This window comes from Coloeus monedula (genome assembly GCF_965178545.1).
Source record: "Coloeus monedula genome assembly, chromosome: 5".
In the NCBI taxonomy this organism is placed as follows: domain Eukaryota; kingdom Metazoa; phylum Chordata; class Aves; order Passeriformes; family Corvidae; genus Coloeus; species Coloeus monedula.
The window spans coordinates 45,106,756-45,130,392 of NC_138785.1; the positions used below are offsets into that span (position 1 = coordinate 45,106,756).

The 23,637-nt window shown below is 35.9% G+C and overlaps 1 protein-coding gene across 9 annotated transcripts in view; it reads right to left on the reverse strand.

Moving 5' to 3' along the window:
• Positions 1 to 1,832: 1,832 nt before the first annotated feature.
• The window catches only part of SLC7A2 (solute carrier family 7 member 2), a 54,063-nt gene continuing 32,258 nt past the window's right edge, over positions 1,833 to 23,637 (reverse strand). For all 9 annotated transcript variants that reach the window (XM_082282304.1, XM_082282297.1, XM_082282298.1 and 6 more), the window contains 11 exons: positions 21,797 to 22,187; positions 20,415 to 20,570; positions 17,937 to 18,102; positions 17,451 to 17,587; positions 16,582 to 16,804; positions 13,431 to 13,567; positions 10,159 to 10,261; positions 8,880 to 9,079; positions 8,416 to 8,582; positions 7,712 to 7,820; positions 1,833 to 7,142 (listed from right to left, as the gene is read on the reverse strand). In XM_082282304.1, the coding sequence (XP_082138430.1) occupies positions 6,955 to 7,142; positions 7,712 to 7,820; positions 8,416 to 8,582; positions 8,880 to 9,079; positions 10,159 to 10,261; positions 13,431 to 13,567; positions 16,582 to 16,804; positions 17,451 to 17,587; positions 17,937 to 18,102; positions 20,415 to 20,570; positions 21,797 to 22,172 (1,962 nt within the window). In that variant the 5' untranslated portion in view covers positions 22,173 to 22,187 and the 3' untranslated portion in view covers positions 1,833 to 6,954. The remainder of the gene's footprint in view (positions 7,143 to 7,711; positions 7,821 to 8,415; positions 8,583 to 8,879; positions 9,080 to 10,158; positions 10,262 to 13,430; positions 13,568 to 16,581; positions 16,805 to 17,450; positions 17,588 to 17,936; positions 18,103 to 20,414; positions 20,571 to 21,796; positions 22,188 to 23,637) is intronic.

A 23,637-nucleotide genomic window follows, 5' to 3' on the forward strand; every position in this document is an offset into this window, starting at 1 on the left:
CTGCATCCACACAAAAAAAGTTAGAAGGTCTGTGCATAATGCTCCCCTACCCTCATAAATACATGCAACATGCAGAGTTTGGAGACTTGCTTGCCTGACCCTGCTCTGAGACTTCACCCTGGGGCACCTGGTTAGCATAAAGAAGCCAGTAGGGCCCAGGAGTGGAATAAGATGATGAAATTTCATGATCTCTTTTTCATTCTATTATCAGTGTATCATAAACATGTCATCCATTATCTGTGACAAATTAAGAAAAAGAATGGTTTTGGTGCTACAGGATATTTTAAAAGTCTTTCCCCCTTGAAACAGGATACCACTAAATATTATATCTGAAAAGGTTATCAGTCTTTGTTTTAAGATAAATGAATCTCAGAGAGAACTCAGAAGAGTTGTGTAGTATAAACTGCAAATTTGCATTAGAAATATTTACAACTCCTGCTTATGATGAAGAGTGGTTTTGGTTTGGGTTTTTTTTTCTGCCATCTGCAAAACTGCTAGTTGCAATCCTTATGTGCTTTCCTACATGAAATTTTCCTCTTGATTTCATACACAGGGTAGGTCAATGATCTAATGGTGTCTGAGCTTCAAGTATTAGTGTATTATGGACAATATGGTAGTAGCACATGGAAATAACACTCAGACTGCATTAATTTTAAGACATTTTTAAACTGACATATTCCTTTTTCCTATGCAGATGTATAAAATGGAGAAAGAAAACTATTTTATGAATTTTAAGTGTCCTACTTTACCATAGGTATGCATGAAAAACATTTTCATTTATAGCCATCAGAAGAACTAATGTAAACCTTCATGTAGTGACCATAAGTCCTCCACATGAGTAGGCTGACAGATTAAATACATATTTTCAAGTAATATTTTAAATGTGATGAGATGCTTGCAGAATGACTCGTCCTCATTTAAATCAGTGGCCCTATTCCACTGCTTCATGGGACCAAGATTTTCAAGACCGGTCTTAGTATGTCTGTATGTAGAATAAGGTGATTATTAATAATTTGAAAACTATTATATAATTCCTTATAAGGAGTATACCTTGGAAAAAATACTGTCATAGCTACTTTTAAGTCTGTGAACAAAGATGACTACTCAAATGTATTTGAAAACAGATGATAATCTTGCCCTGGCAGTAGGGTTCTGTGCCCAGACTATTGTTATCCATTGCCCAGACACATGCTTTTATTCTCCTGCTATACTCACAGTACTGTTCAAAACTGAGGAAGGTTTTGGGGGTTGGTTTGTTTGGGGTCTTTTTGGGTTTTGGAGGGGGTTTTTGTAGGATGGGGGGGGGGGGTGTTGTTAAGTGTTGTGGTTAGTTGATTTGGTTTGGGTTTTTTTCACAAAAAGGGAACAAGGAGACAACGAGTTTATTCATCCAGCTCTGAGGTTGGGTGAGTACCAGGACAAGGCTTGGTGCTTCAAAAATTTGAGCATAAATGCCAAGGGCTACTCACCCACTTTGGAAATCAAACCTAACATCATCTCTGGCTTAGTAGTGTAACACAAAATGCCCAAATTAAAGGCTGTTATTCTCTATTTCAGTGATTTCTTCACTGCTTGGAAGCAAGAAGAAAACAAACACTGCAAGTATCTTCATCTGCAGCCCATCTCCCCAGTTAAACATAAAACATGGTTGTGTTTTCCCCTCTATAAAATGCATACAGTGTTATCATGTTATTTATTTTAAATGTGCTATGATTTGTATAATGTCATGACATTAGATATCTGGCATATAGATGATTTTAAGTCACTATATTATTTTAGTGTTAACTAAAACTATAGTCATGGTTAAAATTACAGCTGCTGTATAAAAGACATACAAGTGATATTCAACTTTATTTAAAAAATATGGAACAAATGCACAATTGTTATGCCACAAAGCATGTTTTACAGTAAATGAAGAGCAATGTAATTTCTATTAGAATTTGGGACTAAAGTAACTAAAAATGTCACTGATAACAATTCTGTTGTAAAGTGGGAAAAAAAGCACCATATTTTTAAATACAAGCACTTTTACATTCATAAAAATTCAAGACTTTTCATTTTGGTAGAGCACTTCAAAGAATTACAAATTTGTAGTTTAAATTGCATCATAATCATCCTATCTACACTTTAAATGCTCAGCAGCATACAATACAGAAATAATCACTAAAATGTACAAATGAACAAAAAGAAAAGTTAAGATGGATATGAACGCTAATGTTTTTTAAAATGATGCACACATAATTGTTTTTAAAGATATGTAACATGTATTTCATGCTTTACTTTCTGGTACCACAAAAGAAAAAAGGTCTCCTAAATATTCATTATTCCTCATATTCTGACTCCAATTAAACTTGGTGAAGCTGGAGTTTACCTGGCACAAGGCTCATGAAAACACACAAAAACAACAGAATTTGTCCAACTGACAGTAAAAAAATATATATACACACACAGTTCTTTGTAATGCATGTCTGCATGTCTATGCACAGAAATCCTTCAACTTAGCTCATGTTAAGGAGTTTGATTTCTATGATCAAATGGAAAATAGATCAGTACCTGGTAAAGGCATTATATTTAGCTTTGAAAAGGTCTAGCTATTAAAAATGCAGAGGTCCTCAAAACATATACCAGAAAGAAATACTAAAAGTACAGGAAATTAAAAACAAAGATCCTATGCTATATGAAATACCACCTGTCCTTTCTGTAAAATACATATTTGCTTAACACTGAGTAACCTCACTGCCTTCAGTGAGCATACTGCAGTTTGTACAGACTTCCCAGCGTGTCTAGGAAGAATTAGAGCCTAGGAGCATTAAAAAGGTGCTTTTATTTTCTTTTTTTTATGCACTCAAGTAAGACATGCCAGCCTTCCTGTGAATTAAATTCCTACTGCACAAAATGTGCCTCAATGTCAAAAGCCTTATACCCAATTGCACAGTCCAGGTTTCTGGCACTGTCACAATTTCATCATCTCAGGATGCTTATGGCACATTGATACTGGCACTTATTAAAACTTCTATGAAAACACTATGCCTTATATTTCTTAAATATAGATTTTTTGGCATAAATTTTGGGGGAAAGGTGACTAGACTTGTACATTTATCATGTAACAAAACACAGAATATGTATTTAAGCTTTACCAAGGTTTGCCTCTAAATTCATTGTATCATTCGAAGTTTCTGGATGACACAGGTCAATTCCTACTTAAGTACATAAGTAACTCTGTATCACTACTCTTGACATTTATTGCTGATAGTTCTGCAACAGCAGGTAATATAAATTGCTTTAACACTTGGCAACATATGCACAGTATGACAGATCTCAGGAATCTGACCAGCATTTGTTGTGGCCGAATATGGGGAAACGCAGAAGGTGAAAAGGCTCTTAGGTGTGAGAAAAAAGCAGGATTCAGGAATAAAGCAGAAGAGTTTAGGGATCAGCTTTAGCTGCGAAAACTTGAAGGTAGAAGAAGATACAATTAATAGCAAGCAAGGACATTGAAACAATGTTGGAGTTTCTAGGTTTGGCAGAGATAGCTTTTGAAGTTGCAAAAATTATGCTTAGCAGGATAGATAAGTTTAGGGTTAATAATGGAATATTGTGCATTGTTCTAGAAAGGTGTAACAAGCGAGTGTTGTGTACAACAGAAGTACGTGCGCTGTTGAGGACTGGTTAAAACAGTTGTGTGTAAATTTTAGAAGCGTGCTAATTGGCTAAGAAGCTTTTAAGAATGCTTTGTAACCAGGAAGTCTCTGGATGCCTGTGCCAGAGTGAGCTTTGTACCGTCTCTGTCTCAACTCAGTATGTGAGACTGATAATGGAATAAAATAATAAAAGGCTCCTGGAACACCTGTCCAGGCTTCTTGTCCCGTTTGTCGCTGAAAATGCCGACACCCACAAAAGCATACTATTATTAACAGAATTGTTTTATTCACGATAACGGACAATGAAATCTAAGTTGCCTCATAAAACTTCCCATTGCAGAATTAGGACTGCAATACCACAGGAGGATCCCTTCAGTTAACATGAAGTATTCAGAAATGTTTTATGACTCCTATACCTCAGAACAAAAAGATTTATTTGTTCTCTGTTACATATGTTTCGGCTTACTTTCTTAAAGCCAACTGGGTAAAAATAATTCCTTTATCTAATGGCATATCCAGAATGTACCAACACAAATAAAGTTTATGAGAATTTTTTTCTACAAAGGAAATAAAAACCCATTAAGCTACCTTCAAAAGTAGATATTTTGTATTAATATGTACCATTATTAATTGCACAGAACAACTTACAGTATCAAAAATACTGTTGTTAAAAAATAACAACTATTTAATTCCAATGGACTTGTGCTTTCAGCTGATCTTTCAGCAAGCAGCGATATAGAGCGTGAGAACAAAATCAGGATTTGTTGCATCCATCACTCTTGTGTAAGGACTAGCATGGCATGTCCTTTGCTTCTGCAAAGGCCTGCTAAAGCATCTGCAATTTTAAGACTGCATATAGAAATGCACATCAAATTTACTATAAATATCTTACTTCTGGCTTGTCTGTTTTCACTCAGCCACTGACTAATAATGACTTTACACACATATAAATAAGCTTTGCTCAGTTGAAGCAACTATGAGTACCCAATGACTTTCCTTTAATTTCATTTCATATCTCATTAGTTATGTGGATAGTTCTGGTGCTGCAGCTCCTCCCATCTGTCGTAGCAACACTTGTACAGGCACATTCTATTATTTTAAAATAATTAATTTCTCTAACAAGGGGGGAGAAATATTCATACAAATGAAAGGGGAAACTGTCAATACACAAAGTGCTGACACATCCATCAGGTAAATAAGCTAGAAAATTTACTTCCTTTAGTTCCCTCCAGAGGCCTTATAGAAATTATTTTAATCAGTACATCAGATTTGCTATGGGCTAATGTCGGACAGATGCAAATGCATAGACAGGTGTGCACACACACATTCTGTATGATGGCCTTGGGAGGGAATGGAGTCTTCCTTGCACATCACAGAACAGCAGCAGTTTGCATCTGGGGAGCCTGGCTGGCCTGCTCTGTGGCATCAACAACCATAGCAAAAAGCAAGTCTGTGCTTCCCACATGCTCAGATATGGAAGGAATTTTAAGAGCTGTGTTTCACCATAGGCTTGTAAAGACATCACACAAAAGCTTTAAATGGGCACAGCTGACTTGCTCCCACAGCAATGGCTTTTTTTGAAGCTGAGGATTTAAGACTACTGGGAAAGAAGTAATTTTAAGATTAAAAAGAGTGACATATTGCTCTGAAAAAGGAGAGAGGTAGAAGCAGCGTAACTAGTTTGGGGTTTTTTTTGGTTTTTTTTTTTTTTGTGTGTATGTGGTTTTTTTTTGTTTTGTTTTGTTTTGGGTTTTTTTGGTTTGGTTTGGTTTGTTTTTTGTGAAATTCCAGCTGTTATAAAAAGTAAGGTGCTTTTCAACCAACATAGCTCTCATGGCATTTAAAGTTCTTATACCTACCAATAGAGATTAATACCAATGGTTAATGCCAGCAGCAGATTGCAACTCTCCATGACAAATTCCAAGACAATTCTTACTATAGGGAAGGATTTGTAAATATATTTTTGCAAAATACTTCATATTGTGGAATCATTCATGGGACTTGAACCTATTCCTTGCTGAGAAAAAGTGTTAAAATATTTGGGTGCCTTTGACAGATAACATGATTTATACTGAAAGAAGAACAGTTTCTGGTTTTACCAGCATTAAAATAATTGTTCACCCAGCACATCCACACCAGTTTGGTTCTTTACATAAATTAGCATGAAGACATCATACCCACATGAAGGGGTTTGTGAATGTAGGCTTAGCTCACAAAAAAGTGCTGTGCTAACGTATGTGTAAGACTTAATGAAGCACTGAAATACTCTTTTGATAAGGCTTTTTCCCAAAGTCCAAACCTCTGGTTTTTTAACCTCCCCTGAAAAGAAAGCCAGGACTTTGTGCATTAATTTTTCTTAGGAGAAGCAATGTGTAACGTAATCTCAGCAATATCAGTTCTGGAACATGATAAAGGAGAAAGTATAGGGGGAAAAATTTTAGGAGGAAAACTGGATGACGGCTGTAGGTAAGTACCAAATTATATAGCGGGATAAAATTCTGGCCCTTCTGAAGTCAAAAGCACAAAATTTTCTAAATCACATCTGATTGTCACTGTCAATATTGTAACCAACAGATTATTCCCCAGATGATTTTGCAGAAAACAAAAGAGCTCCTCTTGTGAGTATTATTCTATACACACAGCATCCTTCAAAGAAAAGGCATGCAGTTAAGCAGAAATCTTGAATGCCATTTAGAGGGACTAAAAACCTTTGGAGTATCTTCACTGCTTGAGTTCTCCGTGACTACTGATGAGTAGTCATGGGTAGTAAAGAGAAGCAATTACTTCTTTTTACATAAATATATAATCCTCTAATTTTTACAAAGTATCTAATCCATACAATTACCATTCATTTTGCGAATACTTTCCAGGCTTGTATGAATGAAATTTATCTCCCATGAGTTACTTCAACTGAAAGAAGAGAATTTAGATTGTTACCAAAACATGTAACGAAGATAAGGAGAAGGTATGAAAGGTACTTGTGTTCACAGTGCATTGTCAAATACTCAGAACATCTTGCAGACAGTTCTAAAATTCTTCATATTTGATGATTGCCAGTGACTTTGCATGACACTTCAAATAACGTCTCCAAATTTTTGCTTGCCAAAGGGTACTTTTTTTTAAAATTTAAATATTAATCTCCATGCTGTCAGTTCTGAAATGATGAAGACAGATTAGCAGCTTGTCCAAAATACCAGTCAGGCCTTGTAGTAAACACTTTCAATAGGCCCAGTGTTGGCAGAAAGCTTCTGAAATTTCAGTCTGCAAGTAAAAGCCCAACTGAAGGTTTAAAATATTTGTGTGTTTGCAGAGTTTAACATTCACTTGTCCTTTCATGTGGAAGAAATTGATCCCTTTCATTTGCATTTTCAGTGTCATCCACTTCTTCCACTGGGTTCTTTTCTTGCAACCCACTATTTTCTGAACAAGAATCATCATATCCATCTCCCTGATGACCTTCAACACTGTGTCTGATGCCATAAGCAAAGTAAATGACGAAGCCTTCCAAAAGGAAAAAGAAAAGGTTCATAGGGTTTTCAGGCAAGTAGTGCATTAAAAAGTAGTTATTTCTCTCTGGCTGAACAGATTTTGCAAAAGAATTTTCTTCTTCAGATACCAGAATCAGAGCTCATGCTTCAGGTCTTCCCTGTTTCTATAAGAAGTTCTAGTGCATAATTTTTGCATAATTAAATGTTCTAATAGATTATGGAAACTACTATCTCTAATTTACGTCTAGATGGAATAATACAGTTTTCTATATCTAAAAGAGGACAGGTTGATATACTGGAAAGAAACCTGTTACAAGCAGGTTTCTACACAATTTTAGCTATACTTGCTAGGAAAAAAAATCATTGCTCATTGGAATTCTTCATATTACCTAAAAGCTATATTTGCAATTTTGACTGCATATAAATACTTCTTCTGAAGCATGTTCTTGTTTTGATCAGAAATATTAGCTGACTTTTATTAAATCACAGATATTTTTTCAAATATTTAAGGAGAAGAATGTTCTAAGATGGGATTCATAAGTTCTAGTGTATGAAGTGACTGAAATGAACAGAAGTACATACCAAGTGCCATCCAGATGCTAAATCTCATCCAAGTTTCTCCACTTAATTGTACCATCAAGTAAATATTTACCAGTATACTGAATGATGGCAAAAATGGCAATAGTGGAACCTAAAAGGAAATATTTAATATGTTTTTATTAAATATATATTTTTTTTTTTTTGCATGTCACACTTCAGGTATATAACACAAACTAGAGGTAACACATGTAATCACTAATAAAGAATTTAAATTTTTTTTGCTGTTGTAATGTAGTGAAATTTTCTTTTTCACTGGGCTTAACCAACAGTTTCTACAGATCTTAAACTTTTAAAATACCTTATGTTTAATATATATTCTCTAAGGCTATAGAAAAACTTTGCAGTTTGTGCTGAACATATACTAATAAATTCCTGTATTTACAGCTGAAAAATAATGTATCTATCTCTCTTATTCTGGAATGCTCCCCCCAGCTCCACCAGATTCCTTGACCTTCATCACTGTACTTCATTATTTCCATTAAATAACTGATCTTAGAATATAAGTGAAAGTGCAAAAGGAAAGGATTTATACTCTGTATTGAGGTCCAAAGGATTGCAGACTACACAAAGTGATTGTACACTCATCAGTTTCTGAGTTGTTTTCCAGCTTCTAAGTTCTCTCTTCCACTCGTTAGGATCCATCCAAAGCTCTCATCAGAGAATAACATAGAGAATACGTTATTTACCATAAAGGCTACTTTCTGCCGGTTCTGAGGCTGCCTTTGGATGAGAAGAATCGTAACTATGAATGTTACCACCAAAAAAGCAAGAAGGCCAATACTCCAGGGCTCCAAGTTAGCAATGAAATTAATCCCATATGTCATGAGGATACTCAAGCCACAAATCGAGCAAGCTGTATAAAAACCAAAAAAAAATATGGAAATATGTCACTTAATCTCTGCACTGAAGAGGAAGTGACTTCTAAGAAGAGTGATAGCAAGCTTCAACGCGTACTGTTGTTATGAATATGTTTAATTAAATGAAAATGACTACTGATTAGATTTATCCATCAAGAAGGATAAAAGCACAGAATGACACCTTTAGTATGACTGAAAGAAGGCATGTTATCAGCGGATTTTTAATTCTGCCTTTAATAAAATTCCACCATGTATGTTAATGCATACATGAGTTTGGACAGCCGAATACTTACCTAAGAGACTCACTAAAATGTTAACTATAGTTGCAGTCTGCTCAGTTGGTAAACTGGATGGACTAATCAAGGCCTGAAGATGGAAGCTATTCTCTTCTATCATGTTTATCTGTGAGTCACTTACTGCAGACTCCCTTTCAGCTGCAGCCAGAGCTGCTTTCTCTGGAGAGTATTTTGGTTCCTCATAGGTGGGTTGGTACCTATGCATAAAACAGAGTAATAAAAAAACATTAAGCATACTTCCGGATTTGAAGCAATATGACTCTAGGAATGTATTTAAGTACTAAATTCTTTTCAGTAGAGCATTGGAATTTCCCATGTTTTAACTGCACTGCAACAGCATTATTAGTCACTATCATATATAAAAATACTTGCAACTCACTTTTTGGATTGGTTTGTTTGGAGATTTTTTTGGGCAGTTTTTAAAGCTACCTGAATGCACCAGCAGCTCAGATAAATGACCAGTCCCATACAGAAAGGACAGGGTCTGGTAGTCAACAGCAAGGAAAGAGTAAGGGAGCTTGTTTCTGACTTGCTTCCCATACTATAAGAGGCTTCTAACTGGAATTAACAGAAAATTTACATCTGCTTTGTTAGCTTTTAAGTGTATTTTTAAGAATACATATGGTAAATAAGTCCTTTTTAAATAGAAAAGGCTTCTCTTTTAAAGTGTAAATTATTGCAACAGTGGAGCTGAATTTAAGCTGCTACACTTTTCAAAGTTAATTACTTAGCCTTAAGTAATAAAGGCTGACTTTTTAAAATAAAAAGAGCAAAACATAATAAAACGAGCTGTGGCTAGCAATATATAATTCTATAGCTTTACAAACATGACTGATACCAGTTTTACTGAGAAGTATTTATAATCTCACTCACTGAGAGATAATATTTGCACTCTCTTCTAGCACTACCATAACTTAAAACACTTTTCTGGTCTTACATTTCTGACTAGGATAATACAAAGCAACTATTTGAACTTGTTCATCCTGTGAACCACCTAGAACATCTACCCCCCTTCTTTGACATATAGTCCCCAAAATGCAATATGCCTGATGTACAGCATAGATTGTGCTCATATCAAAATATCATTCATTGAATTCTGTACTGAAGCTTATATTTAGTACCTTTGGAACTAATCTGTGGACCAATACTTCTTCAGGAAAATAAAAGGTGTCTAAATTTTAGCAGAAGCTTTGACCCAACTCACTGCTATACTTACATAACAATATACCAACACAAAGTAAACCACAGTAGAATACAAAGGATGTTTTTGGCTCACCTAAGAATGAGGACACAGGTTGCCACAAGCGAATAAGCAAGAAGTGTGCCAATAGACATCATGTCCACTAAAGCCTTTAGGTCAAACAGAAATGCCATTACAGCTAAAAAAGAAAAGAAATTGAAAAAATCCCATGAGACTGACACAGAATTGTAGAATCATTCACACTGGGAAAGAAGTTTAAGATCATCAAGTTTAACCATAAGTGCCAAGATTAATATTAAGATATATTAAGCTAAGATTTTCAAATCTGTCCGCAGCGTAACTTATTGTTTTACTGACAGCAATGTGAGTGAAATTGTGATAATCCTTAAAACCACATTTTTTTAAGGCACTGGTATCATTCCAAAACTAATTCCCTACAGTTGGGGATCTCATTCCTATAGATAGGCACTGATGAGTCATAGAGTCATGCTGCATAATCAAATGCTTATATTGGACTTATTTGGATATAAGTATTTGCACATATATTGTTGAATTTGGGCCATATTAAAAATACATTTTTATAGAATAAAGTTCAGATGCTGCAGCAGAATCTCACCAAAGCTGGAAGGATGGATCCCATTGCCAAACTGAGAAAAAGTCATTGTGATGTAAAATTTCTGCCAAGCTGGGAAAGAGCTCTATGTGAAGAGGACTTTCAGGAGTTGCCTCAAATAAAATAGTTTTGTGGGATTTTTTTAATGGTTATCTTACTAAAAATAGTTTTCAATTCACCTTCAGGAAGGACCAGTAACATCTCTCAAGAATGAATATTCTTAAGATCACTGAACTCAGAGGCAGAAAATTCCATGATAGTGGAAGTAATCATAGAAATCTTGTGTTTATGAAAGTTAATGCCATATTCATTTGGAGATTCTGGAATGTCTTTTTTTGTCTATGCTCTTTGCACAGAGAAGCCCATTATTCATAAAGAAATTAGGAGAAAATATCAGTAAATGAAAGGCTAATTCCAATTTATTTGAAATACATGTGCTCAAAGAGCATCTTAAAATATTCGTATTTTATTAATATTTTTGAGATGCATATTTTTTGAGTCATCAGTAATCTCAACATCAAAAGAAACTATTAAATGTAGTCTTTATACGCTGTGTGTATATGCACACTATATTCAAAAATACTTATATTTCGTATTTATGGTGTGCATTAGTTAATGTATTTGTAAACGGCTGCGTAAGTGCGCAAACACACGGACACATACTCCCCTAGTATTTGATCGTGAAGGAGGAAGCAAAATGTGATTTTCTGAAAACAAGACTGCTGGATTATAAATTTATATTTTATACAATTTGGGGGTCTCTTTTTCCAATTAAGAAAGAGCGTCCTGTTTTCTTTAATGACAGTGGATGTTCCTAAATCCAAAAAGCAATTTGCAGAGTAGATTTTTGAATATCTCACTGCTTTTCATGTTCTAAAGAGCAAAGCTGAGGAAGAACAGAACTTAACTAAAACCTCATGTACAGTAGCTCTACTTAATTTTTAATCCTACCTTCAAAAAGCTACTCTATAGCCCAGATATTCTTTAACTTTAGAAACAAAGTGAAAAATGCCTGCAAGTTTTTTCTTAGTAGTTCTTCTCTATTAAGAGAAAAAAAGCAGAGTATTTCTCTTCCACCTATCTTAATTCTACTCCAAGAGACAACGGTAGGTCCATTTATGGTGAAACTGGACTGACAATGAAACATTTTGTCAATTTCACTCGATTACCACCTGTGAAAACATCAGTCACATAATAATGGGACAACTGCCTCAGCTGTAGTCTTGACCTGATAACTTTAAACATTTCATCTCCTTAATATTTCTTACAGCTGTAAAGCTACTCATGCTACAAATGCATAGAAAAGTCAGATAACATAAGCTGTTGCATACATCCATAACTATTCTGTCAAAACTACTTATGACCACAAAATACCAAATATGGATTTTTTTTTTTTAATTAGAAGAAGAAATTAGTCTTCCTTCAGCAGTAGATAAAGCTGTTTTCCATTGAGCTGTTGATGCACCAAATTCCCCAGACTGTCTAAAAGCAGTCCAATGTCAGCTGCTGCAGAGCTATAGGCAGGGCTGTATAAATGCATCAATCACTTTACCAGCTGAGTAATACACTATTCTTCTCATCATTACTGTGATTTCACATAAAGATCTTGATTTCACCCCACAAAACTACACTTCCAAATTCTTATAGGAGAATATGTCAAGAAGATAAATTCAAATAAAATAAAGTTGAAATAATAAAAGTAATGCTAAGCAATCTGTTTGTACTCTAACCAAAGGAACGGGAACTGATAATAATTCTTCATGTGGGAACTATCTGGACAATGACTGTGCCTTTCTGCATTATTAAGCACACAGTGTGAGCAGTTCCAGTCTTGTGGCATCTGAGGGTGACCCTGACTATAAATAAAAATAGTTTAGTCTCATTCCTGAACCTCTTATTTGAGATTAATTATAGCCAAGGTTGCTAAAAGTTCTAGGGCATGTATTTCATATTTGAATTACTTAAAAAAAAATATTTATTTGCCTTTGAGTTAAATACTTCTGAAGCTTCCGTTTTCCTGGGTGATTAGACATCCCACTGATCAATGAAATTTGGGCACAGCTACATGTACCTCTGCAAGAAGTATGGACAAAAGTGAAGCAGTTGTAGTTTAAGAATTGACCATAAGAGTTGACAACAGCTCCCAAAATACTGTTTTCATAAAATATATGTAGGCATGAATGTGTATACGTATATGTACAGACACAAAACTCCCAACACACACATGCCCCTCAACCACAACTTGGTAACCCTATACAACAACAGAATAATTTTCTTTGGAAGACAATTTAAAAATCTTTGTATTTTACACAAAAGTTGACCCTGCTGCAAATGTAATTTCTTTTCCCTATATCTCATAATAAAAAATGTGGCAGTTCTTTCCCCCCCCCCCCCGCCGCCTTATAGATGGGATAAATATATTGGGTCTACATCAGACAAGAAAGCCCTGTCAGCAGAGCATCAGCCTAAGGGACTCAGATTAAATAACAAGCTTATTCACCATATGAGGGGTTAATATTGAAAAAAAAATTGGATTCTGTGACATTAAGACCATCACCACCACCATGATTGGCTTGATCTGGAGTTCTTACACCCGTTGATTACTCAATAATTTTATTCCCATTGTACATGCAAGGGAAGTTAAAAGCAGCCCTTTTCAAAAATATAAAGTACCATGCACGTGCATAGAGCGCTTAAATCCCAGTTTTAGGTAACATGGGCTTTGAGAGCTTACCAGAGATGACCCCTGCTGTCAAGGTGGCAGAAACTGGTGCCTGCCTCTTACTCACTTTGGCAAGAAAACTAAAGAGTAAACCATCACGTGCCATGGCAAACAGAATTCGGGGCAAAGGGAACATAGAGCCGAGAAGACTAGAACAGAAAAATGTATAGTTCAAATACAGGTTATTAAAAGCACAATGCTTTACTGGTAAACCCAACTACACAAAAAGAAAGCTTGGAGGAATTAATGGGTTTGGGCATAGTTTTTCTTAGGCTCTGTGTTGCTGCTCTTGGTATTTTGTTTGGTTGACTGATGTTCTTGCTTTTGGGTTGTTGTTTATTTTGACCCTAGGCTTTGAAAGCACTTGAGATAAATCAACAAATAAAAATCTGTGGTAGAGAAGTTTTACTGGTAGACTACTTTACCTAGCAACAAGCAGATTTGATCATTTCAGTCCAAAGCAAATCAAAGCTGCACAACAGTGGTTTATTTCCATATATGCAATCTGTTTAGCTGTGCACCTTTCTTTACAAGGATCAACTCTTAGTCTCACCTGCTACTGCACCAGACGATAGAGTAGCAACTAGTGGGGTCTTCGTTTTGGGATTGATTTGAGCTAGACATTTGAAAAGCAACCCGTCCTTCGCCATAGCATAGATTACACGTGGTATTGGGAAAATGGATCCAAGAAGACTGAGTAAAAAGCAAACACATGCAACATGGCAAACACAATTCATGCAGAGTTGTATTCATGGACAAAATGAAAAATGTTAATTAATGGCATGTATAGAAACAAAATTTATGGTTGTAAGACAAAACCAGGAAGCCCCATAGCCCAAGGTACTACAGATCAGACACAAACAATTTTTTTTTAACTGCAAAGTTGATATTATTATTATTACTATTATTATTATTTTAATGAATCCAGATTAGCAAGATAACTCTTGCCATCACTGTAGTTCTTGGGTGTTAGTGGACCAGGAACATGTTCCAGATCACACTAACTATGCAATTAAGCTTTAGTAGTCCTGGAGAAAGTCTGTCAGTCAGCAGCAGCAAATAAATAAGCATAAGCAGCATCCCTTACACAATATATTTCCATGTAAGCCTGCTTATTAACAGTAATTCAAAGTAAGCACCATACAAGTATACTTGGGCAGATTAATTTTTTCGAGTAAAGCACCTCTAGGCAAGCTTCATTAAGACTTTTTTTGGAAGAAGTAAAGCTAATTAATTTAGACTTGTTATTAGCAGTACACATAAAGCTTTTAAACTATTGATAACTTGAAGCTCTTAAACATACTTCTTAAATTAGGTGTTTTCTTTCCCTCAAAGAGAAATACTTCTAATTAAGAAAACAAAAGGCGAAATCATAGCCAGTATAACCTCTGCAGCAAGCACACAAGTTTTTAACCAGGTGAATGGTTTCCTTTCTTACTTTAGAGAAACAACTACATCACTTAAAGAAGGCACAGCTCTTACATACCACAGGTGCTAGGTACATCCAGTAATGTTTGTGGGACACAGGTGTTAAGGTTAGACAGGAGAGAAGTTTTATTGCAAATGAACTGATTTTGATGTACGAGTTATGAGTGTACCTTCCACAGAGAAGATACATTCCAAAAAAATTCCTGAAAGTTTTTTGTTGTTTTAGCTTTGTAAAGTTCATTTATCCTACCCTTCTTTAAGTACATTTGCATACATAATGGCAATATTAACAAACATCTTTACCCTGGCGAAACTAGTTCATGACATAACACAGTGAGAGGAAACTGTAAAGACCAAAAGCAATTCATTCCAAAGTTTTTTCTTAATTGTACCTCTAAACGGAGGGATATGAAATACAGTTTCCTTTGGTTTGTTCTAAACTAACATCAGTCAACAGATTGAAAGATTAATCTCTCCACAGGAGTAAATATAATTCTTCAGGATACACTGGAAAAAGAGACCAACGGTTCAAATTTCTAAAAACACATTCTTACCATCTCAGTTCACTTTGTTTTCCAGTATTAATTTCTTTAATCTAGTTTCTTATATGTAACTTTTACTATTTATCAATGTAAAGAAAAAAAATCAGTGAAACCCTCCAAACTGAGGGGACCAAGACAACTATATAGAAAATAACTATAATCCCAGGATGAACTGTGTAACTGTGATATCCTTCAGTCAGTCCTACATTTCTTTTAATGTCCTTCCTGAACTACTTCATGTTTCTATCCCCTCCTACATCTAAATGTTCCTTTCCTTTAAACCACTGCCCACAGTCAATAAGCTCATATTCAGGCTAATGCCTACAGGGTTATGTCAGAGTGCTGTGAGTGCTTCCACAGGCAACTTGTTTTCCTTTGTGGAAAGGCAGCCAGTGTTCTTACCACTGAAGCTCATGTAAATGACTCCTTACCTACACAAGCTCAGGTAAAAGATTGGTATCAGCATTTTTCTATCCCTAAATTCAAGTATCAAGCAGTTTTCTATTTTATTAAAGTGTTTATATCACATTACAATTGGGGTGTATTATATCTGAACACATACTAATACATATCATGCCCTCCCTGATCTTTTTAATCAAAATAATACGTTAAGTTTACATTCACAGTTTCACAAAGGGGAATAAATTATAATATTTTCGCAGCTATAATCTACATCTCAAATACCCACACAGAAACCACAGGAAGGGATGATGTCATAAGACAGACTGGCTACTGGAGGAAAACAGAGACAGGCAATGAAGACAAGGAATGGAGCTAGTTAATCATGTCTTCAATTTTGCCTGCAAATACACAGAGCCCATAAAGCTGCTGAGTCACTGGGAATGGACAGCGAAAAAGGACAAAATAGGTGAGGTTTACTTTGTCAGTTAATAAAGTAACTTGCAGGTCATATGTTTGAAAATACTTACTTAAATTTAAAAAAAAATTTTGGGGTAATAAGCTTCTACCAAAGAGGTAGAGTTCAATAACAGTACAGTTTTTTTTAAAAAAAGGTACCTAAATTAACACAGCTACTGCCATGTAGACCTGCTTAAGTTTAAAACTTGCTTATAATACTTATTGCTAATTCTTTGCATGGACTGAGCCTTCAGAATGAACACACAAATATACATATAAATGTAATATATTATTCAGAGCTTTTCCCAATAGAATTAGTATTTCAATGTTTTTACCTTGTAGACAAAGCACAGAGGGATCCCACTGCTACAATGTATTTAGCAGGACCCCATCCAACATATTCAAATGCTACTGGCAGAGGACTTTTCTCATCTAGCAGATAATATGGCATCATAAGTGTCAGTGCAGCAGAAACCCCAAAATAGGCCGTGAAGCAGACAAGCAGGGACACCACAATTCCTATGGGTATGGCTTTCTGAGGATTCTTGACCTCTTCTCCTGAAAAAAGGAAAAGAAAATGCCCCACCAAAATTTCTTACTAATTTTCCCCTTCAGCTTTAAAAGATAATATCAAAGACAAAACACTTGTTAATCTAAGTCATGGGAATCATATCTGCAGTGGAAGTTTTAAAGACCTGAGTAAAATAAACTGAGACACGCAGAACAGAACTCAGTATTTTGTTGTCAGAAATAGCATTAAAATAGAGATAAATTAAAGGTCATAAAATACATTATATATTCAGAGTACTCCAAGCCCATTATTTTTAGTTATTTACCTACACTTTATAAGTTCAATGTACTCATTCCCTATCAGCCATTAGAACATCTCAGAGAACTGTAAAAGTGAGCAGGTGATTAACATTATTTGAGCAGAAAAATTGTATACTATGCACTTTCCAGACTTAGAAAGCAACAATCATTTCTTTAGAACAGGAATAAAATAAACAAAATCTCCTCACTCTTCCCAGAAAGATAGCCACGTTCAGGAATGAACTTAGTCTCATTCTACATTGACTGAAAGAGGTTTGGAAGAAAGCAAAGTAAGAAGAGTAGACAGATTATTATATAGTTTGTGGTTCTTTGGGTTTTTTTTGCAAAAAGACCCCCAGTGTTAGACATATATACACACATATAAATACTATACCAGTTGTTGCAATGCAGTCAAATCCTACAAAAGCATAAAAACAGGTTGCAGCACCAGCCAATGTTCCTGTGAAACCGTATGGCATAAAGCCACCACTCCCATACATACTTGTCACATTTTCATGGGATGAGCAGTTCCTATAGAGAACAAAAATACAGCAGAAAGATGACTTCTTATTTCATTATTGGTAGGATAAATACATGCACCCTCCTACCCTACAACTCTGAAAAAAATGTGTAAGTGTTCTCATCATGACAGAGGTCTGCTTTAGAAAACTGCGTGAGATGACATTTTTATGTCCAAGCTCGTAAGAAAGACAAAATAACAGCAAAAGGAAGAATATCTAAATCAAGTAACCATCATCTTACTTGCTTTGAAGATTTTGATAAAACGTATTAAAACACTAATAGTGTATATTACTAATAAAGCACATGTAACAGAAAACTGCTTGGAATATGAGCAAGTAAATAGATTTTTAAAAATTACTCTGTTATTGCAGTAAGGTTTCTGAGATATTCTTCACTTATTTTCCAGTTGTCAACTTCGCCTTTCACAAAACCAGATATCATAACGAAGATTAGGACCAAGATGTTAACAGCAGTGAAAATTTTATTCACCCATGCAGACTCTTTTACTCCAAAAGATAAAAGACCTGTAAAATAAAAATATTTTATAGCTGTGAATGGCCCATTATACTAATAAAATGGCATTTTAAAGAAGGTATACACGTAAAAGAAGAACTTTAAAGAACCTGAAAGTTATTCCATCAGGATTCTACTTTATCATTAGATTTTAAACAGTTTTAAGTGTTAAAGTGTTAACAGTTTAATGGAAGAGCAGGCAGTGAGCAGATCAGGAAAAATTAAATACAATTGGAAAGTTATCACAAGTCCTTTGCGCTCTAAGCGTTTCCACTAACATCCCATACATACTTTCCCTCATTATTTAGAGATTAAGTCTGAAAATTTTAAGCCTCTCAAAATAATATCTAAAAAGTCTCTGACTCCACTAATGAGATATTTGCTCTCTTACCAGAACACAGAAATTATCTTATGAGCTGCTCAGGTTTTCTTCACCAATGACATTTTTATTGAAATAGGTGTATGCTTTGTGCAGCTCAGTTTTTTCCAAAAAGGCAGTGTCTCAATCAGCCTAATGCAGTATGAATCACAGTATGTGCATTTTTAAAGTCCTTTCTTTATTTAAAAAAAAAAAACACAAAAAAACCCCCGAACCCAAACCACATTTCTGTGTGCTTTCCCTTGTGCCTAGCACATAACATTGTTTGTAAAATATCACCTGCTACTCCTATGATCCAGCTTTACGCAGCTCACAATCCAATTACTGTATCATGCTCAACCTATACAGTCCTGAGCCATTCCCACTGACTCTCCTCTCAGCAGTGGGGAATTCCACCCAGTTCAGTCACTGGGGGTTTGACTCCTTATCACAGACACCTGGAAAAGCAATTTGCAGCACAAATGCGAAAAGAGTGAAGAAGGAATGATGGTAGAGATGAAAAGACAGGACACAAATGAAAACTCAGAAGCAGTGATGAACAACAGGAGAAACATTTCCTCTTTTATCAAGAACCTCTAATTCTTATGTTCTGAAGCAGCAATGGCAACAGAGGAAATATAAAAGGTATCAGCATCTAAACTAGTACGGTATAGTTTGGTTTGTGGAGTTTCAAAGGGTTCAAAGGCTCTGCTTTTCAAAGGGTTACTTTTTCCTCCTTTATTTGGAAGAGATGAAACTGAAAGTTCTGCTCCAGTTATATTCCAAATTCATTCCCAACCCTCCTGAGGACATAAGGGTCTGAACTGGTCCTATAGGCAATTCTGAGCCACAAGTGTGGCAGGATGCTGGACTAAACCTAGTCAAATCAACTCCCAGATCTTCCTAAGTGTAGGAAGTCATACTTTTATGTACAGAGACCTAATAAATCTTCAGATGCACTGATCACTCATTCTAGCAGTAAGTTGAACAGAAATGTTTTCCTGTGTCAAAAAAACCCCACTCAGAACAAGCGAACCAGAGAACAGGTTATATACATATAACTTAGTTTCACTTCCCAGAAAAGAAAAGTTCCTGCTTTGGTTTAATCCAAAGAGAGACTGAACAGGACAAGTATACAAGATATGGGTAAGACCTCCACTGAATATTGAAATGCTTCTAGTATTACCTGAAAACAAACTGCACACTTCAGAATACCCTTCCTGCTTCCTTCACTCCCAGTGGCAGTAGAAACATTTCCATGTGGTAAATAATTGTTAAACGCAAACATGGAAGTAAGTTGCAGTATTTTTGAGCTTTCTGATCCCTCAAATAGCATGTAGCTGGTGTCAATACTTGCGATTCAAAAGTGTGATACGTGAGTAAAAGCAAAAAAAGAACAGGACTTGGAAGAGTAGACAGGAAAGGTTTACTCAGGTTTCAAACTGGTCTGTTGGTCCATGTAAGTACCTTGGGGTGCCCTTTAGCTCAAGCAAATTCTAGGATGAACAACTGAAGACTTAGAAAGAAGAACATTATTTTATACCAAATAAGTGACCAATTTAGATGGAAAAGAACCCTTACAAATGCCCACTATGTGCACAATATATGATTTAAGGAGACCACATCACCAAACTATAGAGCTTAACCTCCAGGCCACTCTGAAAGCATTTACTGGTGATAAAGCCAAGAAGACACAGAGAACTGTGCAATTTTCCTGTCACCATAAATCTGCATCATGGGTTTTATAAAAAAAGTACTGATAAATTATTAATTCATATCTCACTTTCAAGAGAAGAGGGTGCATGTGAAAATTTATTATATACATTTAATTCACAGAGCCATTGTGCCAGTACAAAATGTGCATCTGAACTTCCTTAAGGTACTTCAGGTGCAAAACCCTACAATTTAGCACTTTTAGCTGTAAAATACCACAACCACCATAAATTAAGCCATATATTGTCTTACCCGATAAAAGTAATATAAGTAATACAGCGAAGAAGTCAGGATACTCTGCTAGCCCAGAGTAATTCATTTTGAAGTAGGCACTGAAGAAATGACCAATCCGTTTTCCAAGAAGTTCATCAAAGGTGCCACTCCAGGCTCTTGCTACACTTGATGTACCTTCATAAAACACATGCATATTTAGTGTTTTACATCCATACAGTGGGATACAGCTACTTCTACTGAAACAGAAACAAAACTAAGCCTGTTGCTACTTGTATTTAAAAAAGCAGAGCTTGTGCTGCGAGTTTGTTTTGCTGAAGAATTTTAATGTTTTAGAATTTTGCTTGTTAAATGGTAACAAGTTTTTCTAGAACTAAAACGTACAGATTTGTGCCTGGTTTATTCCCCAAATAGTGCAGAAATTATTTCTGTGTCATTTATGTCTGATTCTGGAAGAAGCTTTTTTCTAGAATTACAGTATGACATATGTTAAACAATACAAAGTAATGTAAGAAAGCATTTGAAGAAAGAACATGAAGGAAAGTTTGCCCACCTGTAAGCAAAGCAAAAAAAGAAAAAAAATTACTAGTAATATGTACGTTACTAGAGTCTGTATTTAAAACTAATGCTCTCTTGTGGTAGAGTGTGCACGGCCAAAGACAATCTTATTTTTATAACTCTCCTCTCATGAAATACATTTTAATACAATACTGGGGCATATCAGTTTTGTAATCATTTGAGTAACCATCCTGTAGGTACGCATATAAAGCTCACACACAATATAATGGAAGTTTGGGACATGTTCCTCTGGGAGAAATAATTTTTAAATCAAAAAATGTTTTTTCTGCTGAAGCACTGAAATAGTTATTTGGGTATCTGCCACATAAGCATTGATTTTATTTGGATCTGGTCAACTTTGTATTTTATGGGATTACCTGAGAGGACAGCACTTAATTAGCACAAGGATATAGTAGCAAGTTAGTACTTAAACACCATGACTTTCTTGTAAGATACTATAGCGATGAGGTCCCTCTAAACATCCTTGCTGTGTATTTCAGAAAAAAATGCTTATTGATTGTACTGAAATTATTCTTGCTGACCAAAGACGGCAAAGAAGTCCTGATTATTCTTGTGTATCATCACTGAATTGTCTGACACAATTTTCATACAAGCTATGTGGTTCATACGTCACAGTCTTACAAAAATATCTCGCAAAAAACCCTGTTTGCAATGGTGATGCACAGAAGGAAATAACCGAATCAAATTATTGCTGTTATTTCATCTCAGCAGAACTAAAAAGAAACAGTAGCTAAGCGTAGAGACAGAAAAGAAAAACAGCCCTAAATCTGTATCTTTTATCTGCTTTTATCAGAAACCCCTGGAACCCGTGTTCTTAGGCTTACCTATAATATAGGACAAAACGAGATTCCAGCCAGTGATAAAAGCCCACAGTTCACCAACTGTAACGTAAGTATACAAATACGCAGAACCAGTCTTGGGAACACGAGCACCGAACTCGGCGTAGCAGAGACCTGCCATCACAGATGCAAGGGCAGCAATGAGGAAAGAAACAACGATGCTAGGTCCAGAATCGGATTTGGCTACTTCTCCAGCAAGGACATAAACACCAGCACCAAGGGTACTTCCTACACCCAGGGCTATAAGGTCCACTGTCGACAAGCATCGGCACAACTTGGTGTCCTCAAGACTTTCGCCACTGATGTTCTTCTTCCGCACCAGACACCGAATAAAGGACAGGACTGGTCCACAGGGCAACATGGTGGATGTAGAGCTCTGAAATAAAGGAAATTATTGCAGTATGCAAAAGATAGTGCAGACTCTGGTGAAAAACAATGGAAAAGAAGTATTTGCATGAAGAATTTTAATTATGTCTACTAACTAATACATTCACACTGTTCGGTGACATTAAATAAACTGGCATGTGCTTTTTCCCCAGGAAACAAATTATGGATACAGTATTCCTAATTTTATATGTAGCACTTATTTCCCCAGGGAAGCAGATCCATTGTCTTTAGGTTTATTACACTGCTAATGGCCACTTCTTAACCACTTCTAAAACAGAAACAGCCTATTATCTCATATATCATAAAGCCTTTTAAGATAAGGATCAACACCAACATAAATAAGGGTTTTGGGGATCTGAAACTCCAACAGTAAGACTGTAAACAGCAAAAGCTTTAAAATACAGCATTCTGACTGAGCCAGTTCAATATCCTTTTGTCTTCAAATACATAGCTTTTGCCTTTAGAATTTGCTTCAGTAAGAACTGCTTGAAAGCAGATTAAAACAGTGTTTCTAGTCTCTCACACACCAATTAAGTTTCCCCAATCTAATTATCCTTACAAGAAATCTTGTACATCTCTGCCTGACAATCATCTAACAAAACCCAATGGACTAATGGCTCATCCCATGCCAACTGCAGTTCTTCAGTATTGTGAGTGCCTGTCACAGTGTGGGACGTGATCAGCTCAAGCGCACAAGCTCAGATTCTGTGACCGACCTGGTCCTGGAGGCCAGCAGGAAGGTAGCACTTCGCTGGCCTGTGATATGGGTGCCTGCTAGGAACAGCAGCCATCCTGCTTCCCAACTCAAACAGATGGTCACTGAGGGTCCAAAGCATTTGCTTGGGGGGGAGGACATGGGCATCCCATAGAAAATAATATTTTAAAGAGGCAACATTAATGTACAAGTTCTGTCTTTATGTATTTGTTTGAACTGTATTGTTGATGGCTTAGAGTTTGGTAAGAATCAAGCAATACCATCTGTCATCTTCCCAAACTGATGGTTGTCTTTGCAACTCATACCATATATATCTCTACTCTGCTCATGATTTGTTAAATAGAACCCACCTGGGAACTGAAAAACTATTTAATTTAGACATATTCTGCTGGTGTATTCCTTCCTGGTCTGTATCGGTTTCCTAGAACAGTAAAGGACATTTCTACTCCCACTTGCTCAATCCGCTAACAGCAATGACTTTGTATCAAGATGGATAGCTCAATTAACAGTGTTTGATCCTAAAACAGAGAGTCAGAAGCAGAGAGTATCAGGGACTGCCATCCTGATACAAGACTGCTTGGGAAAAACAATCTCCTGAGAAGAGAAAAAACATTTTCACCCTATTCCTGTAATAGCTCCCCAAGCACACTCAAACATGCCATTTCTGTCTTCAAAGAGCATCCTTAAGAAAAAAGGTCTCCGTTCCCTTTTAAGTAAAGAAAAT